Source organism: Mya arenaria, chromosome 3, assembly GCF_026914265.1.
Source record: "Mya arenaria isolate MELC-2E11 chromosome 3, ASM2691426v1".
Classification (NCBI taxonomy): Eukaryota; Metazoa; Mollusca; class Bivalvia; order Myida; family Myidae; genus Mya; species Mya arenaria.
Window position 1 is genome coordinate 34,067,151 of NC_069124.1, and position 21,386 is coordinate 34,088,536.

The 21,386-nt window shown below is 35.5% G+C and overlaps 1 protein-coding gene across 2 annotated transcripts; it reads left to right on the top strand.

The window, feature by feature from the left end:
* Nucleotides 1–37: 37 nt before the first annotated feature.
* On the top strand, nucleotides 38–21,366 carry LOC128229005 (recQ-like DNA helicase BLM). 2 transcript variants are annotated; one of them, XM_052940627.1, is made up of 26 exons: nucleotides 79–129; nucleotides 301–328; nucleotides 1,091–1,143; nucleotides 2,507–2,789; nucleotides 3,395–3,474; nucleotides 4,194–4,324; nucleotides 5,511–5,545; nucleotides 5,844–5,961; nucleotides 6,239–6,539; nucleotides 7,941–8,821; nucleotides 9,176–9,361; nucleotides 9,701–9,819; nucleotides 10,149–10,262; nucleotides 11,200–11,298; nucleotides 12,130–12,278; nucleotides 13,113–13,250; nucleotides 13,555–13,684; nucleotides 14,430–14,625; nucleotides 15,306–15,493; nucleotides 16,252–16,375; nucleotides 16,811–17,028; nucleotides 18,219–18,345; nucleotides 18,740–18,931; nucleotides 19,546–19,688; nucleotides 20,312–20,391; nucleotides 20,786–21,366. In XM_052940627.1, exons 3-26 carry the CDS (start codon nucleotides 1,118–1,120, stop codon nucleotides 21,006–21,008), a joined length of 4,281 nt encoding a protein of 1,426 aa, XP_052796587.1. In that variant the 5' UTR covers nucleotides 79–129; nucleotides 301–328; nucleotides 1,091–1,117; the 3' UTR covers nucleotides 21,009–21,366. The 2 variants fall into 2 exon arrangements, with proteins under 2 accessions (XP_052796586.1, XP_052796587.1); XM_052940626.1 differs by lacking the exon at nucleotides 301–328 and having other exon boundaries at nucleotides 38–129.
* The last annotated feature ends 20 nt before the right edge of the window (nucleotides 21,367–21,386 follow it).

The following is a 21,386-nucleotide window of genomic DNA, read 5'->3' on the forward strand; positions in this document are numbered from 1 at the left end:
TTCCGTTCATGTTGTTTACCTAAATGGCGAATTGAAAAGGAAGTTGAATTTCGGGACGCTTCTGCACTACCGGAAGTGAAAACTGAGCGCTAGAAACAAAATTATATAAAATACTTTCGGGAATAGATAGTGAGTAACACTTGCTAGTTTATTACTTCATATGAATATGAATGTTACTATTTCCTTACTTTCTCATATTTTTTGTTAAATTTAATTATTTCCCTACAAATCAAGTTCAACATCTATTTTCGTACTCATCCATTTCGTACCAAATCAAGTTATGCATGTTCCTAGTTTCAGAACTTGTACAAAGAACACAGTTATATAAGTAAGTCTCTGGTTTAAACGTGGACGAATTACTCATCATACTCAAAGGTTTAAATGAATGTTTCATTTTGAAGTTGTCTAATAAGGCCTAAAAAAAAATACATTTGGTTCGGGTTACCCAACCCTACCTAAGGAATATAGGCGCCGACCCTACCGTTTTTATATTCAGTTTGAAAAAAAGAGAAAAACATTAAAAAGAAAAAAAAAAATAATTTTTTTTTGCTTTTCAATATATGTAGTTTAAAACCTTAATTGCTTATATAGAAGATAATTTTAACACCGTTCTCCAATGATGAAAATGACATTCTGATATAAAGCCTAATAAAAAAAAAGCCTACCTACCCTACCTATTTTTGAAAAGGATGTAACCCTAACCAAACAATTTTTTTTTTAGGCCTTAGCGTATGGGTTTAGCACTCGGTCATTTGATAGAAATGAACTCCTGAAGTATTAAATCTGAGCATACAAACCACCTCGAAAACTATTGTACATATACTTATGAAAATTTGCGGGGTTTACCACGGTTTTCGGTAGTTCCACCAACCGAGATTTATCAATGGGGTCACTCCTACCAACAATCTAACATTAAGATAACTATGCATTACTGCAGTTTAAAAATGTCAGAAAATCTTGGACTTAGTCTAAATTTAAATGTTTGGATCTTCAACAATGGATTTCAATTCTTGAATTTGCGTGTTAATTGTAATTGTTAATAGACCAAATAAAATTTTGATGGGCACACATTAAAAACAACATTTTTCAGGATTCAAGGACAAAGAAAGACACAAAAATGAGTAACACAGTCACTACTAAAGGGTATGTATGGAATCAGTCAGTTTTCTTAGTGCAATTGACTGCTTTCTTAAGCTGTTTTCCCTTGAGAAAAGTTTCCTTTTCCATAGTCCAAATAATTGTATGTTGACAGATTTTTTTACGATTTTTGATATGGCAAATCCTGTGTTATACGGGATTCTTCCAATCCCAAACGTCTAAACAGGTTTGTGCAAAAACCGGGGATGTTTGAAAAATATTGAAATTGTATCAAGTGAAGTATTTTATGGTTGAAATTTATCATAAAGGTTTATATTCATATCTTACCATGTAAGTGAAAAGTTATTTTGAACAAAACAAGCATTTAATGCATTAAAACACAATTTCCAATAAAACGAATTTGTTGACACAGACAACAATTATGCCAAGCGGAACAACTCGACCCAATCGTAATAACTCGGCCACCTCCGACAAGCTTCGAGATAGACCTCGGTTAATACTATCGTAACAACTCGGCCATGGCCGAAATGTTCCGATTGTTTTAAAATTGTGCCCTGAAGACTTGCAGGTGCATTTCATGTATATATTGTTATGTTTTGACAGAATGAAATGAAGAAAACCCGTCAAACTCATAATTATTGGCTGGATATTTATTTTTTGGGTACAGAACTAATATAAAATAACCAAATCTGGTAATATTTCTTGTTTTTATGATATTTTGTAGATGTAATATGCTTTAACCCGGAATCCTGATCGGAATAACTACAATTTGTACGTGAAGGATTTACCATATCAAAAATCGTAAAAAAAAATCCGTCAACGTACAGTTAGGGATTGGAAGAATCCCGTATAACATGTCTATTATTTTAGACTACCTTTTCCCCAAAAATGTATAAAAAATTGTAAAACACAGTTTTTGTGAATGAATATAAAAGCATTGTATTTCTTGAAAAACAAACAAGATCTTCACAAGAACAGCTCTAGTATAGTGAATTGCATTTTTATAAAGTCAAAATACGTTTATTTCATATTATACCAACCATTATGGCATGATGGTGTGGCGGTGAAAACCCCCCAGAAAGAAATCAAAGGGAATTGGTTGAGTTTCATTATAATTAAATGTTGTCAACTAATTGTTGTAAATGACATGTCATTTTAAAAGCTGTACACAATCACTTTAACAGAAAGGTCAAATCTTTATTATTTATAAATGAAACCATGGCTCTTTGAATTAAGATTAGTTTTTCACTTTCTACCTTTCCAGGGATCAAAATTGATGGACATTTTCAAGTGTACATGTAGCCTGATAGGTACTGGCTTTGTTTGAATTATATTGACAGTGCAACATCATTAGATTAATTTATTGTTGTTGTATTTTTTTATATAAATGTTATCTACATTTGTACAGGAGATTCAAGTTTAAGAAAACAAGTGGCAGTCTCAGTTTAAACAAGCCCGGCTTATCCACCTTACCATCCAATGGGAACATCTTCACAAGCTCGGCACAAAGTAACGTTAATCCCAGGCTGACAAACAATGCTGCCGCTCCTCACATGGGCAGCAAGTCTACCAGAAGTCATGGGAACTTTGCAGGGAAAGTTGATGATTTGTTTGCTGATGATGAAGAGGTCCAGTTTTTGTCCCAGACCAAACCGTCACAACCTTTTAAGGTGGAAAAGCCTAGAAATAAGGTATACTTGGAGTAACATGTTTGCCATAGTAAATACATAGGTTTGCATTCACTGTGGATAAAACATAATTAATTGTGTATTTTATCAAAATTTTGGGTGAACAAGTCAAAATTCTTATACTGTTGCTTGGCACAATATTAGTGCTATGCTTTGCCCTGCCATATGAACACCATGGTTCAAGCAAGCCTGGAAAGCATTTTAAGAGTTCAGGGCTTGCTTGCTTGTACCCATTCCATCAACTATATATCGTAGACTTGTAAATACAGTGATTTGTATTCTTAGTTGTATAGTTTATGAGTTTTAAAAGTCAATCAGAATCAGCAATCTGTTGGTCAAAAAATACATCTGACTTTAAAGGGTCGTTATATAGGCTGATGCCAAAAAACGTAGCTATTAATTGAAAAAAACAGATTTTTTAAGGCTATTATTTAATAATTTAATAATACATTAGTCTGTCATAAATAACAAATGGTGTACAAATGTTGCAGTGCAATTCATCCAAAGACAAGGTTGATCACTGCATAACATCTGTAAAGGAATTTTGTATATGAGAATGCCTCCCAATAGTTTAAGCTAAAGCTAAAATTCCTTTCTTGCTTCTTCAGACAGCAACGATCCAGCAATCCATCACAGCCTTCACCATGCAGAAGAAGTCTAAACCCGTAGCTGCTGTGGCACCACAAAGGTAGAGAGTTTCTTAATCGAATATCTTGCATGTGCATTATGACGGCTTAGTTTAAACTCTATTTGTTTTGCAATGATTGTGAATTAAGTTACTTACACTAATGCTAAGTCACTTGTTGGCATGATGTTGCGTGAGTGTTTGATTTGTGTGTTAGGATGACTTGGTAACACAAACAATATATCGCTTGTGACCCATGCGTGCCACAAACATGTATGTTTTCCAATTTATCAAATATATTTGAAACAATAATTCAAAATCCTTACATTTCTATATGGTTTTGAAAATTGTTAAAAGCACAGCTGTATATATAAAAATTGAAACAAGCCTGATTAGTCTGTGCATGTACAACTAACTTCAGGGTTTCCAAACATTAAGGGTTAGTCTTGAAATCAGGACTAAGAGAGCTTTTAACTTCAGAATATTGTACAGTTGTAAAGATTGTTTTTTTGCTCTGACAATTGCATCAAAAACAGTAGGAAGAACCTTAAAATAAATATAAACAACTTACAGCCCTTTTACCCTGCTTTGAACATGAATCCCTTGTACTCTAACAGCCCTGAGTTGTTTTTCAAGATTATCCATTATCAGCTGTAGGAACCCATGGTTAAGTTGTGACAGGCTTGTTAGCTTAAATGCATATATTGACTGCTTTCAAGGATAAACTTGTCAAACCATTTTTGACATAAACAAAACCCTAAACTTATTGTACTTATTTACAGGTCACCTGAGAAGCATAACCCACTGCCAACCCAGCCTCGGTCCAGCATGAAACGGAAGTCCTCAGAAATGGAGAAGTTTGATAACATGGAGGACATCTTCCTCAGTGATGACGATGACTTTGACATCTCCAGTACGTACAATGTGTTGATTAGCATATAAAGGTGTGCCTTGAGGTTCAGCAGACACCAGTACATACCAGTCATTATCTCATATCACATATGATGCGCACCATCATACATCAGGGTTCGAATTTAACTTTTTGAGGCAACTCGCAAAATGAAAAATCAGCTTGCAATTTTATTATTTTCTTTATTCCCTTATTATATCGTCTAATTCAAGTAGATATTTACACCTAAGACATATTATGAATATTAAAAAGTATCAATCTTGAGTGACTCGACTACTAGAACTTATTGATGGCATATTCGTTTTGGGGGGGTACAGATGACTCATCGGATGCTGACTGCTTTTTAATAACAGAGCTGTCCAATAATTTGACATTGTTCACTTTGAGGAGGGTATATTTACCCTCGCCATCGGGTAATTCCCATTCGGCGAGCATGCTACAGATTTCATTAACTGATTTAGTCTATAAGTTATAAATAACATTATAAATTTGGAATTAATAAAAGCAACAGTAAATGTAGCGTGGATGCTTTGGACTATAAAATATATCAAAGTCTATTCACTTTGACAGTTGAGCGGATATATTCAAAGGTTGATGGGGTTTACATATAGTGCGCTAAAGCGCTAAATTTAGCCAATGATTGAGCTAGGTGATTATGTCATGTCAACTCATTTGTATTCACTTTGTATTATGCAAGCCTCGAAGCATCCCTGGAAAGATTCGAGATCAAATTTGGCCTTTTCCATATTTGTTCTATTTTTGAACACTTACCGGTACTAGAGCGTGACTCCGTACTGTCTTCTCTTTACTGGAAGTGTAAACATGCCACTTATAGGTTGTTTGCACTCAACTTCGTAGCAAAGTTAAGTTCATGTTTATTCTACTTTCCTTTTAACATTTTGAGGTCTAGAAAAAGCCACTCGCAGAATTTTGCGAGCTTGAATAAAAGTCAATCGCAATTTGCAAATGTCGCTCGCATTTTGTGAGTATGCGAGTCTAAATTCGAACCCTGTACATCATGTATGAAATTGCATTGGTGATCTTTATGGTGAGATATTGTATGTGTTGGATGCATAATAAGTAAATAAAATTGACTAATACAGCATATTTACTTTAATAGTAAACTTGATTTATTAATATTCAACTGACTTTATTAAATGCAAATACAATTTTCATATGTTCATTTCAGGCTCTCCATGTTTCGGAAAGAAAAGTAAAACAGAGGTAATAAGCTTTATAGTGATAAAAAAAATAACTTTGCAGTTTATTGAATGACTTGAAAAAATCCACACTCAACAGATTGATCAGTTGAACTGCCGGTAATGATTAAAATCGTAGAAATCATGGTTCTTATATGCACATTTGATGCTAACCATTCGACCTATGAGAAACGATAGATCCTTTATGAAGTTTTTACCAAAAAAGGTCCATTCTGGATCAATTAAAATAACCATAGCACAATAGCAAACCACCTACATATGGCTTTGAACTCCCTGAATATACTACTTGCATATATTTTCAGCCCCCTTCCACGGAGAGTGTGGACACTGAAGCAGAAGTTGTGGGTCCCACACAGAAGAAGAGGCGGACCCTTGAGTTCTCTGATAGTGATGAGGATGGGGCAGATGCACATCTACCAGGTAGGATGTTGGATTTGACAAAACTTATAACTACTATAAAAACTTGCATCTAGTATGACTCACAAATCACTGTCATATATGGAATGTATTGGTATTCCAGAAAGTTTGATTGTAATATTAACAACAATGATACGACTGTAAAAATTGTTAAGAGCAAAAAGAAGTATTTGTTGGAATTATTTTTCTTGAAATCAAAATTTAATGCAAATAAGTTACCATTTTAGTCAGACTTTTAAGAATTATCAATGACATCTACGAGGTGTTCCCCTATTTACAGAACCACTTCAAGCTCGAGTAAAGCCAGACGTTAAAGTCAACTTACCCAACCCACCCATGGGGAACCGTCTTCCATCAACGATGGAATCCACTGCAGCAAAGGGGAACCAAAATGTTGGGCAGCCTGTTTTTCCGAAGAATGAGCCCATAAACCATGGGGATGTAAATATGCTTGAGCTGCAGCTTCAACTGCTACAAGTAATGGACCGTATCTGTGGGCACCTGAGTCAGATGGCCATGGTGGACATGATGGCAGCCTTTCCAGCATCCTCTAGTCCAGTACAGGAACTTCTGCAACAGTGGTAGGTGGGGTTATGGTTGTATGGACATTCTTTTGAATATTAAAAAAGAGTAAAATCACATTGTCCATTTTCTGTTTGGCATTTTAAGAAATGGGTAACAGCTATGCACATTTTTAGCTTGACTATTCGAAGAATAGGTGGGCTATACTACTCGCCCGGCGTCGGCGTCCGGTTAAAGTTTTAGGGCAAGTTGGGATTTTCACTTATAAGTCCAATACCCTAAATTCAATTGACTTAATACTTCACGCAGTTGTTCAGGGCCATCACATCATGAGGTTAGATAACTCCATATTATTCTTTACACAGATTATGGCCTCTGATTGACTATGGAACTTAGGTTAAAGTTTTAGGGCAAGTTGGAATATTTATTAATTACTTCTTTATCCTTTGTTCAATTGACTTAATACTTCACACAGTTGTTCAGGACCATCACACAATAAGGTTACATAACTCCATATTATCCTAAATACAAGTTATGGCCCCAGATTTACTTAGGTTAAAGTTTAAGGGCAGGTTAAAGTTTTAGGGCAAGTTGGGATTCTCACTTAAAACTCCAATACCATTCATTCAATTGACTTAATACTTCACACAGATGTTCAGAGCCATCACATAATGAGGTTAGATAACTTCATATTATCTTTTATACAAATTATTGTAATTGTGATTGACTATGGAACTTAGGTTAAAGTTTTAGGGCATGTTGGGATATTGTTTAATAACTTCTATACCCTTCACTTAATTGACTTAATACTTCACACAATCGTTCAGGACCATCACCCAATGAGGTTACATAACTCCATATCCTTAATACAAGTTATGGCCCCTGATTGACTTAGGTTAAAGTTTTAGGCAAGTAAAAGTTCAGGGATTTTAATAAAAAAACTTCTATACCGTTCATTAAATGCACTTAATAACATTCAAAATTATTTACGACCATCTTACAACAAGAAACATAACCCGGTTTAAGCCTAAATACAAATTATGGCCCTAGATTTTTTAGATTTTTTTTAGATTTTTTTTTTTTATTTCCTTTGAAAGGCATATTTGTATATTCTTAACCACATTTTCATAATGGGAAATCAAGTAATTTGAATGACTTGCGTCATTGTTTGGGCGGGCTGGTGGGAGGGCACCATCAAAGTCACCTTATGTATCGAATAATTTTAGTTAGGTTTGACATAAAGAGACCAAACTTGGTATTATTACATCGTTATTGTATTCTAAGTCAAAGCGGCGTAGTCGAGCGCGCTGTCTTACGACGGCTCTTGTTGTTTAGGGTATCTGCTTTTCTATAATACAGGATACATGTTCACCAATTGATGTCATAAATGAACTTAAATTTCTTTAATAATAAAATTTGTTTGTCATTTTTGTGTACACATTTTTTTTGGCCTTTTACAGGAATAGCATTAAGAAGACTGCTAAAGATAAAAATGTCGACCTTACAGAGGAAATTCTTGTCAATACAACACATTCTGCTGGCCACTTTACAGCTCCAAAGACGGAAAACACAGGGTATAAAACACCCTCAACAATGGCGAAAAGGAATTTCAACATTTCCAGTGCAATAGGAAATGTAACGCCACCCTCATGTGGCTGGCAATCTGGCCCAGTTACAAGTACTGTTCAGAAACCCAACCCCAGTTCTAAAATCAATCAGAACACATCAGCCTTCAATTCCAGTAAGCTTGCGTCACCCATTCCTTGCGGAGACAGTTTCTTTGAGGAAGATGCAGTGCTTACACAAACTCATGTGAACTTTATGAGCAAGTTTCAGAAACATTCATTCAACTCCACAAACAACTCCAGTACAATGTCGACTCCGGTGTCATTTCCAAAGACCAAGTCTACACCTGCAATTCAGGTCGATCAAAGTAAAAACTTTGGACAAAGATCTGATAACACCAACAGAAATAATTATACAAGTAATACCTCATTCTCTGATGCAGATTCATTCATTGCTCCAAATAGGCCAGTAGATGATTATGAACCAGACATGTTTGACAGCGTAGATGATGAAATTAACATGCAGCTGGCTGAACAGTCAGACTTTGAGTTTGACTACAAGATATCTACCTCAACAGTCAGCAAGTCTAAGCCAAGTATGGGAAATGCCAGTACTTCTGGATATACCGAGGAGCCTAGTTCCGTCAGTTACCAAGGTGAAGTTTCACAGGATGATCTTATAGACGGGTTTGAAGATGAGGAGGACTTTAATCAGATAGTCTCTCAAAACAACCTACCTCAAATACCCAAGCCGAAAAGTTCAAGGAATTCCCTTGGTAAGAACAATAGTATTAAAATATTTAACAGTTCGCTTAAAATTTTAACTTTAATAGGTTTTTGATTTTTGAATATTACCTGAGTATTAATTTAAACATTGTATTTTATGTTGTATATTTTATAAATAACAAATGGTGGTGTGGTTATAACTGAAATATAAATCTCATGTTAAACATAAGGGATTATCTGATTATCCAAATCTAAGGTTTTACATTGTTATTCTCGATCTAGATTCAAAGATGCATTAGAACTGTGTGGAGATGCTGGACAGTCATTCCTTGTTATATCACATGCAAAGTTAGTACATCAATATTTAACACCAAACATAAATTAACTCTATTTTCATATTACAGACACAACTAGCTCGGCCAGCGTAGCAGAACCCCCGAGTGAGTATGCCAGTTACTCGTTCCCCCACTGCCATGAGATGGTGAAGGTCTTCAACCAGGTGTTCGGTTTACAGAACTTTCGTAAACACCAGCTCGAAGCCTGCAATGCTGCACTGCTCGGCAATGATACGTTTATCCTCATGCCCACAGGTACTGGATTTTTTTTGTACCGTTTAGGGTCAGTAGGTCAAAGGCCAAGGTGACCTTTATTAGAAAAACTATTACCACAATCCTGATAGAAGACAGTTGCACACTAAATTTGCAGAATTCTGGCTTAAATCCGACTTTTCTTTTGTCTTGACATTAAGCTAATTAAATTGTTATTGAATTTAAACAGTAATAGCCATGTATTGTTGGTTTACTGTAATGCAAAGCAGTATCGTAAAGGGCATCTGTATTGATTATTATATATTTGTTATGTGATATTAACCCAATTGATTACCTTGCTTGAGAATTTTTCCATACTTATTTTTGACATTTCTCTGCCAGGGGGAGGTAAGAGCTTGTGTTACCAGCTACCAGCTTTGGTGTCAGGTGGGGTCACAGTAGTTGTCTCCCCTCTCAGGGCCCTTATCCAGGACCAGGTCCAGAAACTCAACTCTCTCAATGTAAGTTTAATCTTGTCCTATCGCAAACTTTTATATATTTAAGGTTTTTTAAGTTTGAAAAAGACTGGCATAGGAAAACTATGTCTTATTCTCGGCAAAGAACATGTATATTCTTTCTTTCTTTCTGTCATTGGAATCATTCCAACAAAATTAAGGGGGATGCCCAATTTTGTTGACACCAGAAATGAAATTGGCATGTAGTTATTAGAAGTGAAGATGTTGTATGAAGTTAAGAGATAAAATGGTTTTCTATGGGGTTTTTTAGTCTGCCTTTCTTGTCAATTTTGTCAAGATTCACTTAAACGTGTATTTCTGTATGTATATGGCAGGTCCCAGCAGGCCACCTGACGGGCGATGTGAGCGCAGAGGAGGCTGACATCCTGTACAGGAAGTTATTCCGACGGCAGCCAGAAGTACGCCTCATCTATGTTACCCCAGAAAAGGTAATGGTTTACTTTCTTGGTGACTTCCAAGTCAGCTTTCTTATCCTCTCTTAATAATTATTTGTTCTTATCTTTAATAATCAAAATACTTTAAATAAGTTCAAAAAAAGTAATAAGCTTCAATTTACAATTCCATTTGATTTTGTAAACAGATTGTTACTGATGCTTGTCAGTCCATAGGATTCTTGTCTTTGAGTATTTGATTGCCAATATGCTCTAATCACAAAAAACAACAGCATAGTTAGCACATATTAAATTAACCACTTAGTCAGCTGCTGTCTGTGGATGTGGTAATGTCAGAAGGTATGGAACTACTTGTCTGATTTTGTCAAGAAAGGGTTTAGGTTTTGTAGGCTGCTGCAGAGGTGCCGTTGTGCAAAAAAATTGGCACGACTGGTTCAGGATTTTCAAATGAAACTTGGTACACATGTTATCAGAGACAATACGCACATGTATAGCAATGCCCATAACTCTAGCTTTAATTATTGTTGAGTTAAAGCTTATTCGAATGAAAAAACAACAGACGAGTGTTGGCATTCACAACACTGGGCTCTTGTTTGGCTTTATGTTGCTTGGTACCATAGAGCATAAACAGGCCTGGTATTTTCCAGGCTTTGACTAGATTTCCAGCTTTTGGAGCTGCCCAGGGGAGGCCTGAGATTTGCACAAAGTCTGTAAGAAAATTGGGTGGTCCGTGTTCCCCAAAACAACTCTCTTCCAATGATCCTTAAATAGATTTCAGAGGAATAAACCAAATGTGTATATAACAAGTGTTTTCATTGGCCTATTTCTGACCTTACCAATCAATGAACATGTTTTTGAATTTATCCATCAGTGGCAGTTTGATTTTTCAAACCCCGGCCGAAACATTTTTTAGGACTGGCCTTTAGACTGTAATCCATGGGTTGATAACTTATCTTCTTACTGTTTCTTTCAGTTGTCTGCCAGTGAGAAGCTTCTGAGCGTCCTTGGTAACCTGTATGATCGCAAACTGCTGGACAGATTTGTCGTCGATGAGGCTCATTGTGTTAGCAGTGTAAGAGAAATATCACAAAGTGATTCATTTTAAACAAGGGCCCATATTTTAGACTCAGAAAATTAAAATTTTAATTTTGTTGTAAAAAAGCTAAAAAGGAGCAACGAGGGTAAAACATTATGTATGCGGTACAAATAATCTGTTCTACGATCAGGCACGTATCTTTTGTCAACATTAATCATTTTAAAATATTTTTTGAGTCTGAAACTCAGACTCAAGACGTTAGTAAATAATGACCCTGTTGTGTATGTTATTTCACTTATGTCCATGTGTATGATTTATTTTTTCGTTTTTTCTTGAAACACATCCAGGTGTAAATTTAAGTAAACTAAATAGTGATAAAAGAATCTTTTACTTAATATCCACTGGAATGAAAAATATGTGTAGATGCATTCAATTCTGTACTGCAGGGTTATATTATTTTTCATCAATGTCTAAATTCAAGAGTAAGGATATTCAAAATGTGTTGTACAAAGGCCTTCAGTCCATAAACAAACACAGTAACACTAAATGGCCGAGTGTTAAGATTTCTTTTAAATTTAATGTGATTGAAAACATCTTTGTATACTTTAAAACGTGAACTAGGCGATGATATGCTACTATATTTAAATGAAACAAATACAGCTAGAACAACCGTCTCAAATCTTGTTAGAAATACAGCATATAACAAATGTATCCTTTTAACTTGCAGAGCAGTTAAGATTTGAAAGTTAACAACAACAGCATTATCAATGTTGTTAACTTTAACATTGTTCTGAATCATCAGCCCATATACAACCAGAAGAAGACTCTAGTGAACGTTTAACATATTGTATTCCTCTCACTTGACAGTGGGGCCATGACTTCAGACCTGACTACAAGAAACTTGGGGTGTTGAAGGAGAAGTTTCCTGGCACCCCGATGATGGCCCTCACTGCCACAGCAACCATGAGGGTGCGCAAGGACATCTGTCATCAGCTTCACATGAAGAACCATAAATGGTAGGAGAAACTGGAATTTGCAGAAGTATCCCCTTTGGTGTAGAGGGCTATACTGTTATGAATATTCTTCTTCTTTTTTCTTTTATCAAAGTATGTCTGGAGCAGTAAAGTAAAAAACCTATATGGGAAAATCCCGTTTCACATGTTACGTGGTACATAACTTAGATAAAACCAATTCTAAAATATGTACTGTGCAATACCAATAACCAGTTATGCATAGTAAGAATCTAATGTATTCCACCACTTGACCATTCACATTCTTAACACAAACCCAGTAATGAACGCACTATAAAGACCATTTTGTCAAAGTCTGAATAGATACGTTTTATTGGTATAAAGTAATATTAACATAAAACTTTTTTATGCCTGGTGACTTCATCTATTGGTATCATTTTAAAGGGTATTACCTACTGGCTACTAATATGGGAAGTAAATGACTGAAAATGCATCAAAATGCATCAAAGACAAAGGTATCACAGGTTGTTGTTGTTGCTTCTTTCAATTGAAATTTAACATGAAATGGCCAATTTCTCACTCTTTTGAGACTGAAACAGCTTGTTTGTGACATTATGTTCGGAATATTTATATACTCTTTCTTTTCACTTGATGCAAGGGTTACCAAGTTTTATATATTCACATTGGGTCGATTGTTCAGAACTTTCTTCAAGTTAACTATATACGACATCATTGTAAACTTTTAAATGTGACATATTAGATGCTATGCTCACATTTCTAGATATAAACAAGTACATCTGAAACTGTTTTCTCACAACCGCCCATTATCGAGTATTGGATTCCTTCAAACATGATAAACTCTGGTGTTCACATTTTCAGGTTCACCTCCAGTTTCAACAGATCTAACCTGAAGTTTGAGGTGCGGCCCAAGAAACCCTCAACAGCCACCAATGATATCATCAAAATGATCAAGGACGACTTTCCTGGAAAATGTGGCATTGTCTACTGCCTCTCTAGGTAACTGGGGGAATGAATGTGTCTGTATCATTTCTGTAGGGTTTTGGGGTTTAAGAATTAAAACATTGAAAAAAATAAACTGCTGATGTCAGTGTTTGTTTAACAAAAAGAATAAATGGGTGTTTTTCGGTTTTGTTTTATGGTTTTTTTTGTATTACGTGCCATTGAGTTGCTGAAAGTAGACTCTTTTTACCTGAGTTCTAACCCATTTCGAATTTGTGGTTTAAATAAAGGATAACTTTCCTATCAGTTTTCATAATGGCTAAAAAAAACATAACAAATAGAAAAAAAAATTGAATAACAGAAAGGAGTGTGATACCACGTCTGAAGCTCTAAGCAAGGCAGGCATCCTGTCTGTGTCATACCACGCGGGGCTCACGGACGGGGAGAGGGTCATGATTCAGGAGAAGTGGATCCAGGGGAACAGATGCAAGGTGGGTGGTTATTTCTAATTTGCTTTGGAGAATTATGATATCTCTTGCGAGTTTTCTTTAAGTTTGCAAAGATAGGAACCAACAAAATGTCAGCTAGTTGCTTTTGGTTGTAACTTTATTCATAGTATTTATATCAAAAGAGCTCTCAATAGGATTTAAGGACTTAGGACAGCCCTTAACCATTGTAAAATTGTAACTGCTATCAAATATTCTGTGAATGATTTTATAGATGATAATGTGGTTGAACACATTTCAACTGATTTTCTTAATATTATGGTAGCTATTTTATTAACATTCCCAAAATTTATTTATTGGGATGCTACAAGCCTTAGATCATTTTGATATCATTTATAAAGGTAACTGTTAAACAGGAGCATCTTATAACCTGAGGTATCTTACTAATCATAATATCTATTAAGAAACGAAGAGCTTTATTTATCATTTTAGGCAGAGTTGATTTGATTATTAGTTAAACTTTCAGCTTAATTCATGACTCTCACTAAACATTTAACTGAATTCTTGATCTTGTGATAATTTGCTCATAGATACAATTGCCCCATAATGTTTATACAGGATCAGGAATTTAGTAAAACTCTTCTTGAACGTCTATACATGTTTATTATATAAATATGTGATCTCTGCTAATATAGGTTATGATGAACAACATGAACAATTGCAATATGGGTATATTGAGAAAAAAAAGTTTTATAAAAGAACGTTGATCAATTCTTCAACCCCATCACAGGTGATCTGTGCAACGATAGCGTTTGGTATGGGTATCGACAAGCCAGATGTGCGGTTCGTGATCCACTACTCCTTACCCAAGTCTGTGGAGGGCTACTACCAGGAAGCAGGGCGGGCGGGCAGGGACGGCCGCCTCGCACACTGTATTCTCCTCTACACATATAGCGACGTGAAGCGACTACGCAGAATTATTGAGAGTATGTGGCTGGTTTAAATATTTTATCCATGGCTTATTCTTCAATTGTTCAACAGTGATATAAGTTCAACAAATGCTATGGATTAAAGCCTTGTTGCTAATATTCCAAAGGAAAGAGAGTGTAATCTTTCAATAGATTTTGTTTATGATAAATGCCAAGAAGTTCATGGTGTAAGATTGTTGGTGAGGTTGAAATAGAACTTCATCAAATCTATTGCACAGTTGAATATTATGCAAATTTGCAACCTAAATGCTTCATTCTACTGCATTAAAAATATATTTCAAGAAATTGAAAATAAAGAAACCAGATTTTTTACATGTATACAGCCGCACTTGTACTTTTATTATTAAGGTAGCTTCTATAGAATGTCTCAGCCTTCAGAGCAAGAAGTCGTGGGTTCAATACCCGACATATGCAATTATGCATGAACCAATTTGTGCAGTCAGTTATAATAATTAATAAGTTAAATTTACAGAAACTGAAACATATTGATATTTTTTCTCCGTGATACAGCAATGTCTACTTAAGTTACCAAAGGCAATAACTTCTTCAAAAATAAATTACCTTTCATGGTTCTTATAAACTGAAAAATGCATTCATCAATAATAAAATAAAATGTCTTACTTAAACTCTAGTAGTTATTAAGTATGTATTGAACATTTCATTTTACGATATTTTAGTGGACAAGAATGCAAGCTTTGAGTCTCGGCGTGTTCACATTGACAACCTGTTCAGGATGATCCAGTACTGCGAGAATGTTGCGGATTGTCGCCGGGCCCAGGTGCTCAACTACTTCAACGAGTCCGGGTTTGACCGAGGCCAGTGTGGGAGCATGAAGGGTGCCATCTGTGACAACTGTGTCTCTAAGGTAGGCTTCAGTGGTTGAATCAATGTTCAGGGTCCATGATTACGAACAGTCTCAAGTCCGAGTCTCGTCTCAGGCTCAGAAAATCACTGTTATCATCTTTATTCCATTTGTTTTACAAAAATAATTTTAAATAGTTTTACAATTTCAAATTGTTATACAATTTAGCAGATTTCATGATTGATTCTCAAAAATAAAGCGAGTTACACTGATATGAAGATTTTGCCACTGAGTCTGAACTCAGACTTCAGGCTGTTTATAATCATGACCCCTGGACCTCATTTTAATAAATGATTTAAATACAAAGTCCGAATGTACATTGAATTTGTTTCATGCTTACCACTTATAGGGTTTTATGGAAAAGTGTGCATCCAGTTATTTTTTGGTAGCATCCTTTTTCCCACATGAAGACCAGCAAGGGCATCCTTCTGCTTTTTTAATTTCTTAATTAAAGCAACACCCTGTCATTCTTTTTCAGCAACCTTTCCTTTTAAGAAACTGACTTAAACCATACCATTTGAAATGTAGAGGTAGTCATAATTGTATGAAAATTGAGAATTTGACAATATGACCGGCTTAAGCTTTCAGCTATGGAGAACACCACAAAATGCTCATGATTAAAATTGAACCGATTTGGGTTGAAAACTTACAACATGGCAGGGTTGTAACTTGGAATTAACCCATGTATGTAAATAGGACTAGACATATCATCAAGCAAATGAATAAAACCTCGTAAAACCCTCTACATGTATGTCTTCCAGGAAACATTCAAGTTACGAGATGTGACCGAAGATGTGAAGCTGATCATCAAGGGAGTGCAGGACCTGACAGCCAAGAGATACAACAGTGACTTCACTCTAATACACTTTGTGGAGATGTTCAAAGGTACATTAAATTTGTGCAAGGTTTTGGAAGGCAAAGCTACATGTATTCATTGAAGGTATTTGGCTTTTTGTAGCGGTTACGTACCATAGAAAGAAAGTTGACTAGAGCAGTGATGTCAACAATAACATGGCTGCTGGCTAAAAATGGACAGTTAAAGTTGCAATTTGGCTTGTTTGAAATTTCGAAACTTTATTATTTGAGAAGGCTCAACCTAAACTAATCAGGACTTTGTGGAGTGTATTGGCATTATTTCCGAAAAATAGAGAAAGTTATAGCACCACCTACACCTCGAAGCATCTTATTCTCTTTGACCTGCGATCACCAAATTTTTAGTCAGAATGTGTATAGGCATAATATGTTGGACAATTTTTTGTATGAGAACAAGTATGAACTATATGTTTCATTGATGTCACATGCTACATTGCAAAAATACAGGTTCCAAGAACAGCAAGATCACAGAAAATGGCCATGACAAGCACCCGATGCATGGTCGAGGGACGGCATACAGCAGACAGGATGCTGATAGACTTTTCAGGAAGCTGGTGATCGACGGTGTACTCATGGAGGAGCTAAAGATAACTGCCATGGAACATGCTGCCTGCTATATCAGATTGGGCAGGAGGTCTCAGGATGTCCTCAATGGTAAAATGAAGGTACAGCGAGGGAAGTACTTCCCATTATTATAATTTGGCATCTTCAGATAATCCTGATACACTACTAAGCTATCCTTTGTTGTGTACTGTTGGCGTTTTGGCAAGAAAATCTTGTAGGCATGGATAATTAAGAGGCAGTTCTATTTTCTCCGCAAGAAACCAATGCCGAAATATGCACAGATAGATCTCTATCAATTTTAAAAGACCTGGGAGACAGTTTCATTGGTTCCGCAAGGACCTAGGTACCAGATGCTTCCTTCCCATAAAAAAATATTCTGGCGGAATTGAAAGAGGTCTCCCTTTTCAGTACAATAATTATTTTCAGCCATCAAGACCACTAGGCCATGGAAGCTACTGACACTAATGGTGTTATTGAAAAATATTTAATTGTAACATGCAAATTTATTGGAAGAAGAGTTATCTCCCCTGCCTTATGCATATTCATTAAAACAATATTTTGTCACTTAATTGTCCCACAGTATTTAAAAAGTAGAAGGGAATTAAGTACAATGGTTGCTGATGATGATATTTTGGCGTATACAGGCCTTCCAGCGTTCCTATTTTTTCCTACTTTTTCCTACTTTTTTAACAGTTTTCTACTTTTTCCTACTTTTTTCTAAAAAACTCCTACTTTTTTGAAAATAAAGCCCGCAAAATTATTAAAGTTTGATCTTGTGCAAGTTTTATTTGCAGAAAATGAACAAAAGATGTCAAACTGGCTGGTTTCTGTTGTTGAAAGGTGTGGCAACATGTTCCACTTCGACGTGCATCATCTTTTCACCCACACAGTTCAGCAACAGAAACCGACCAAGCATCATTCACTAAAATATTCAATGTGGCATATAGAATGGTATGCTTTTGCATTAAAAACATCTCCTCTAGGTAAGTTAATAGCTATTAATAATTACATATTTAACCAAAAATATTCCTACTTTTCCTACTTTTTTGTAAATAATATTCCTACTATTTCCTTCTTTTCTGTCAGAAAACCTACTTTTTTCCTACTTTTTTGTTAGTGGCTGCTGGAAGGCCTGCGTATAATCAAGGAGTTACATATTATCATTCACTATCAAGTCATCCCTCAATTGCATGGCAGTGGTAAAGGTAAGACAACCATAATTAATTATTCAACACGTAGGGTGATAATCAACTATTGGTAAAGGTTCTCATGATGAACACATTGTTTACAGGTGGAGTTGCAGGTGCAGGAGAACCGGAAGAAGAAGGAGGTGAAGATTGGCACAGAGCCTGTCAGTGAGAAGGCAGTCCTAACAGACGACTGCTATAATGAGCTCAAGACCCGCGCAGAGGAATTGGGTAATATTTGTATTATATTGGCTTTATTTAGCAATTTAACCGTAAGTGTGTATTTTTAGAAGTTAGAAATAACATGGTTCAGGTTGTAATTGGTTGAACATAAACCTTTTCTACATATCGCACTTTTTCCTACATGTATAATTTACCTTAAACTATCTCTTTCAAGGTAGAAATGTTCCTTCACTTGTTTGCTTGGCTTCATTTCTTTCCATTAGGCAAATCTTACATTGATATTCATATATTCATGTTTGTTTCTGCAAAAAAAGATCTTGATGGCATAAACATACATTGTAAGATAGGAGAACAATGCCTTAGTTTCATAAGTTTATGTTAACACATGTCATGATCCATCAAAAATTATGAAGCTTGAAAGTTCTCAAAAATCGTTTTTCAGTCCGGGAGCATGGTGGTGGTGTAAATTTCTTCGTCATCTTTCCGTACGCCGTGTTACGAGCCATGTCGGAGAAACTTCCCCTCACTGTCAATGACCTTCTTACCGTCGAGGGCATGACCTTCAACAAGCTCCGACAGTTCAAGGCCGAACGATTCCTCGATATCACCAAGAAATACTCGGAACTTATTGCTGGTAAAATTTTATAAATTGTCTGTATTAAATTGCATGAATTTTTTTTAGAAGACGTGGTTATCAGGGATCATGTAAGTACATTGTTAAATTTGAAAAGATAAAAGTTAAGAAAGTGAATTTTCAAAAGAAAGTTAACACAGAAATGTCTGAAAGTCTCGATGCTTTCTTAAAGTATGGTAATGTTTTAAGTGACGCAAGTAATCGATAATAAATATAATTTAGATAGAATAAATATAATTTTCTAAACACCGCCCACAATAATTGCCTTCTTTGTTTTAATAAACAAGCTTATTGAATCCAAGTCACATGCATTGTTTGTTCAGGTCTATGTTGTGACTATTAAATCTTTCAATTGGATTAACAGTTACAATTAGTTATATTAACGTGGATAAGTGTCATGTCAAATTGCACAAGACAATGACAACAATGAGAACATTTGATGTCTTAAGTAAAATGCAACCATCATCAATGAGAAGCCTTTATATGTAACAATGAAATAAATTAAGAAAAAAAAAATGATACTGTTTACAGTTACTGTGAATTGTCACATTATCTTCACAATTATTTTTTTAAGTGAATTGCTTATGTTTTGCATATGAAATGAAATTTTTCAGCTGTGGAAGAGCAGGAGAGTTCTCCCCCCGAAGACTCGGACACATGGTTGACAACATCTGACTATTTCCCAGGCCCCTCTTCATCCCAGTCCCGTGGGTCAAAAAGAGGGCGGGGTAGAGGCAAAGGTGCAGGGGGTAAACGGGTAAGTGTCTTTTACTCTTGGATATCAGCCATTGTTTCCATTATTTTCTTCGGTTATTCTGGGGAAAAAAATATGATAAAAGATACTAGCCATAAAATTGGTTTCTTTAAGGAACTAGATCATGTTTTGCGTCCAAATATTACTTTGCCTGGAAATCCAACTGAAAAATGCAGAAAAAAATACAAATGAAGTATAAAGCTAAAAGAATATTTTGGTTCTGGTGGGATGCAGATAAAAAATAGAAATCCAACGCCTTATCCATTAGGCCATAGGACTATTACAACAGAAATTGGATATTTTAACATTTTAAAAATACATTGATATCATCAGATGAAAATATCAATCAACCAATCACGCAACAGTTCAATCGCTCTATATCGTTAATAACATAATTGAAAATTGTGGGCTTCAAAGTACAAAGACAATATTTGAGCAAATATCAACATTTGCTGAAGGGTTTACACTCCTAATGATTTGCCACACTTTATTTTGTAATAAAGAAAGAAGTGCATTCTACACATTATGAGTATAAAGCATTTATAAGACTATTTATTAAAAAAATATTTACATTTGGGTTTCTTCTTGTTACACAATTATTTAATGATGATATATTTTTCCTTTAGAATTTCTTCAAAAAGAAGCAGGCTGGGGGAGATTCATATGGTAAAGCAAGAGGCGGAAAGAAATCTGCTGCCAGTAAAAGGTGAGTTGTGCTCCTACTTCAGGTCATTATGAATTACATTCATGTTCTATGTTTGGTAGTATAACACATTTCAATAAAACATTGGTAATGCAGTGTAGAGAAATATAACTTTTTATCATGTGTTTCCTTTGTGGATCGAAGAATCGAACTGGAGGGCTTTAATGAAAGCCATCATACAGGGTACATGTACATGTAACTTCTGAAGTACTCGATCATAAGATTATGCTAGTACACAAGTACAGATTTTTCTGCTTATTGCCATCCTTTTTTTTGTTATTGTTTTTCCTGCCAGACAGGAAGGTTTTGTACACTAACATAGTATCAATCAGTATTGTCATTCTCCCACAATATTTTTCTTGTTTATAATAATCGATTGTCTTATTTTTCCTTGCAGTTCCACAACCAGCTGGATGTCCAAGTCTACAGGTGTGAACTCTGGGGCTAGGGGAGGCAAGGGAGGCAACTTGAACCAGTTCAAATACTCAAACAATAGTTCAGGGGCGGGGTCAAGCACTGCAAGCAGGCCTACAGGGGGCGGAAATAGGCCAGGCATGATGCCAGTGCCCCAGCCCAAGAGGTCCTTCCTCTCGAGCATGGGCGGTACTTTCTTTGGTTGATCGTGGGATGATTTCCACCCTATGAAATAATCGCATCTACCCCTCTTGAAATGAACCATACCTATGTGGACTTGTTCAAACTCATTGAAAAATGTTTGAGATTAGAGGAATTGAAACTGTCTCCAATGTAAATGTTTCATAATGGCATTTGGCCGCATTATTGAGGGATTACTTCATTTTAATTTTAAAACTCTAAATTGTGAGCAGTTATGCTTTTAAAACCTTTGTATATTTGAAGGTTTTAAATCATAATTTAATAAACTGTAATTATGTTTTTATCAATTGTATTTTAATTTTAGAACATTTTCCTTCCTTAGTCTTAACTATTTTGTGGTGTTTTTATCCAATAAAGTGTTTTAACACATATGTTACTTATTC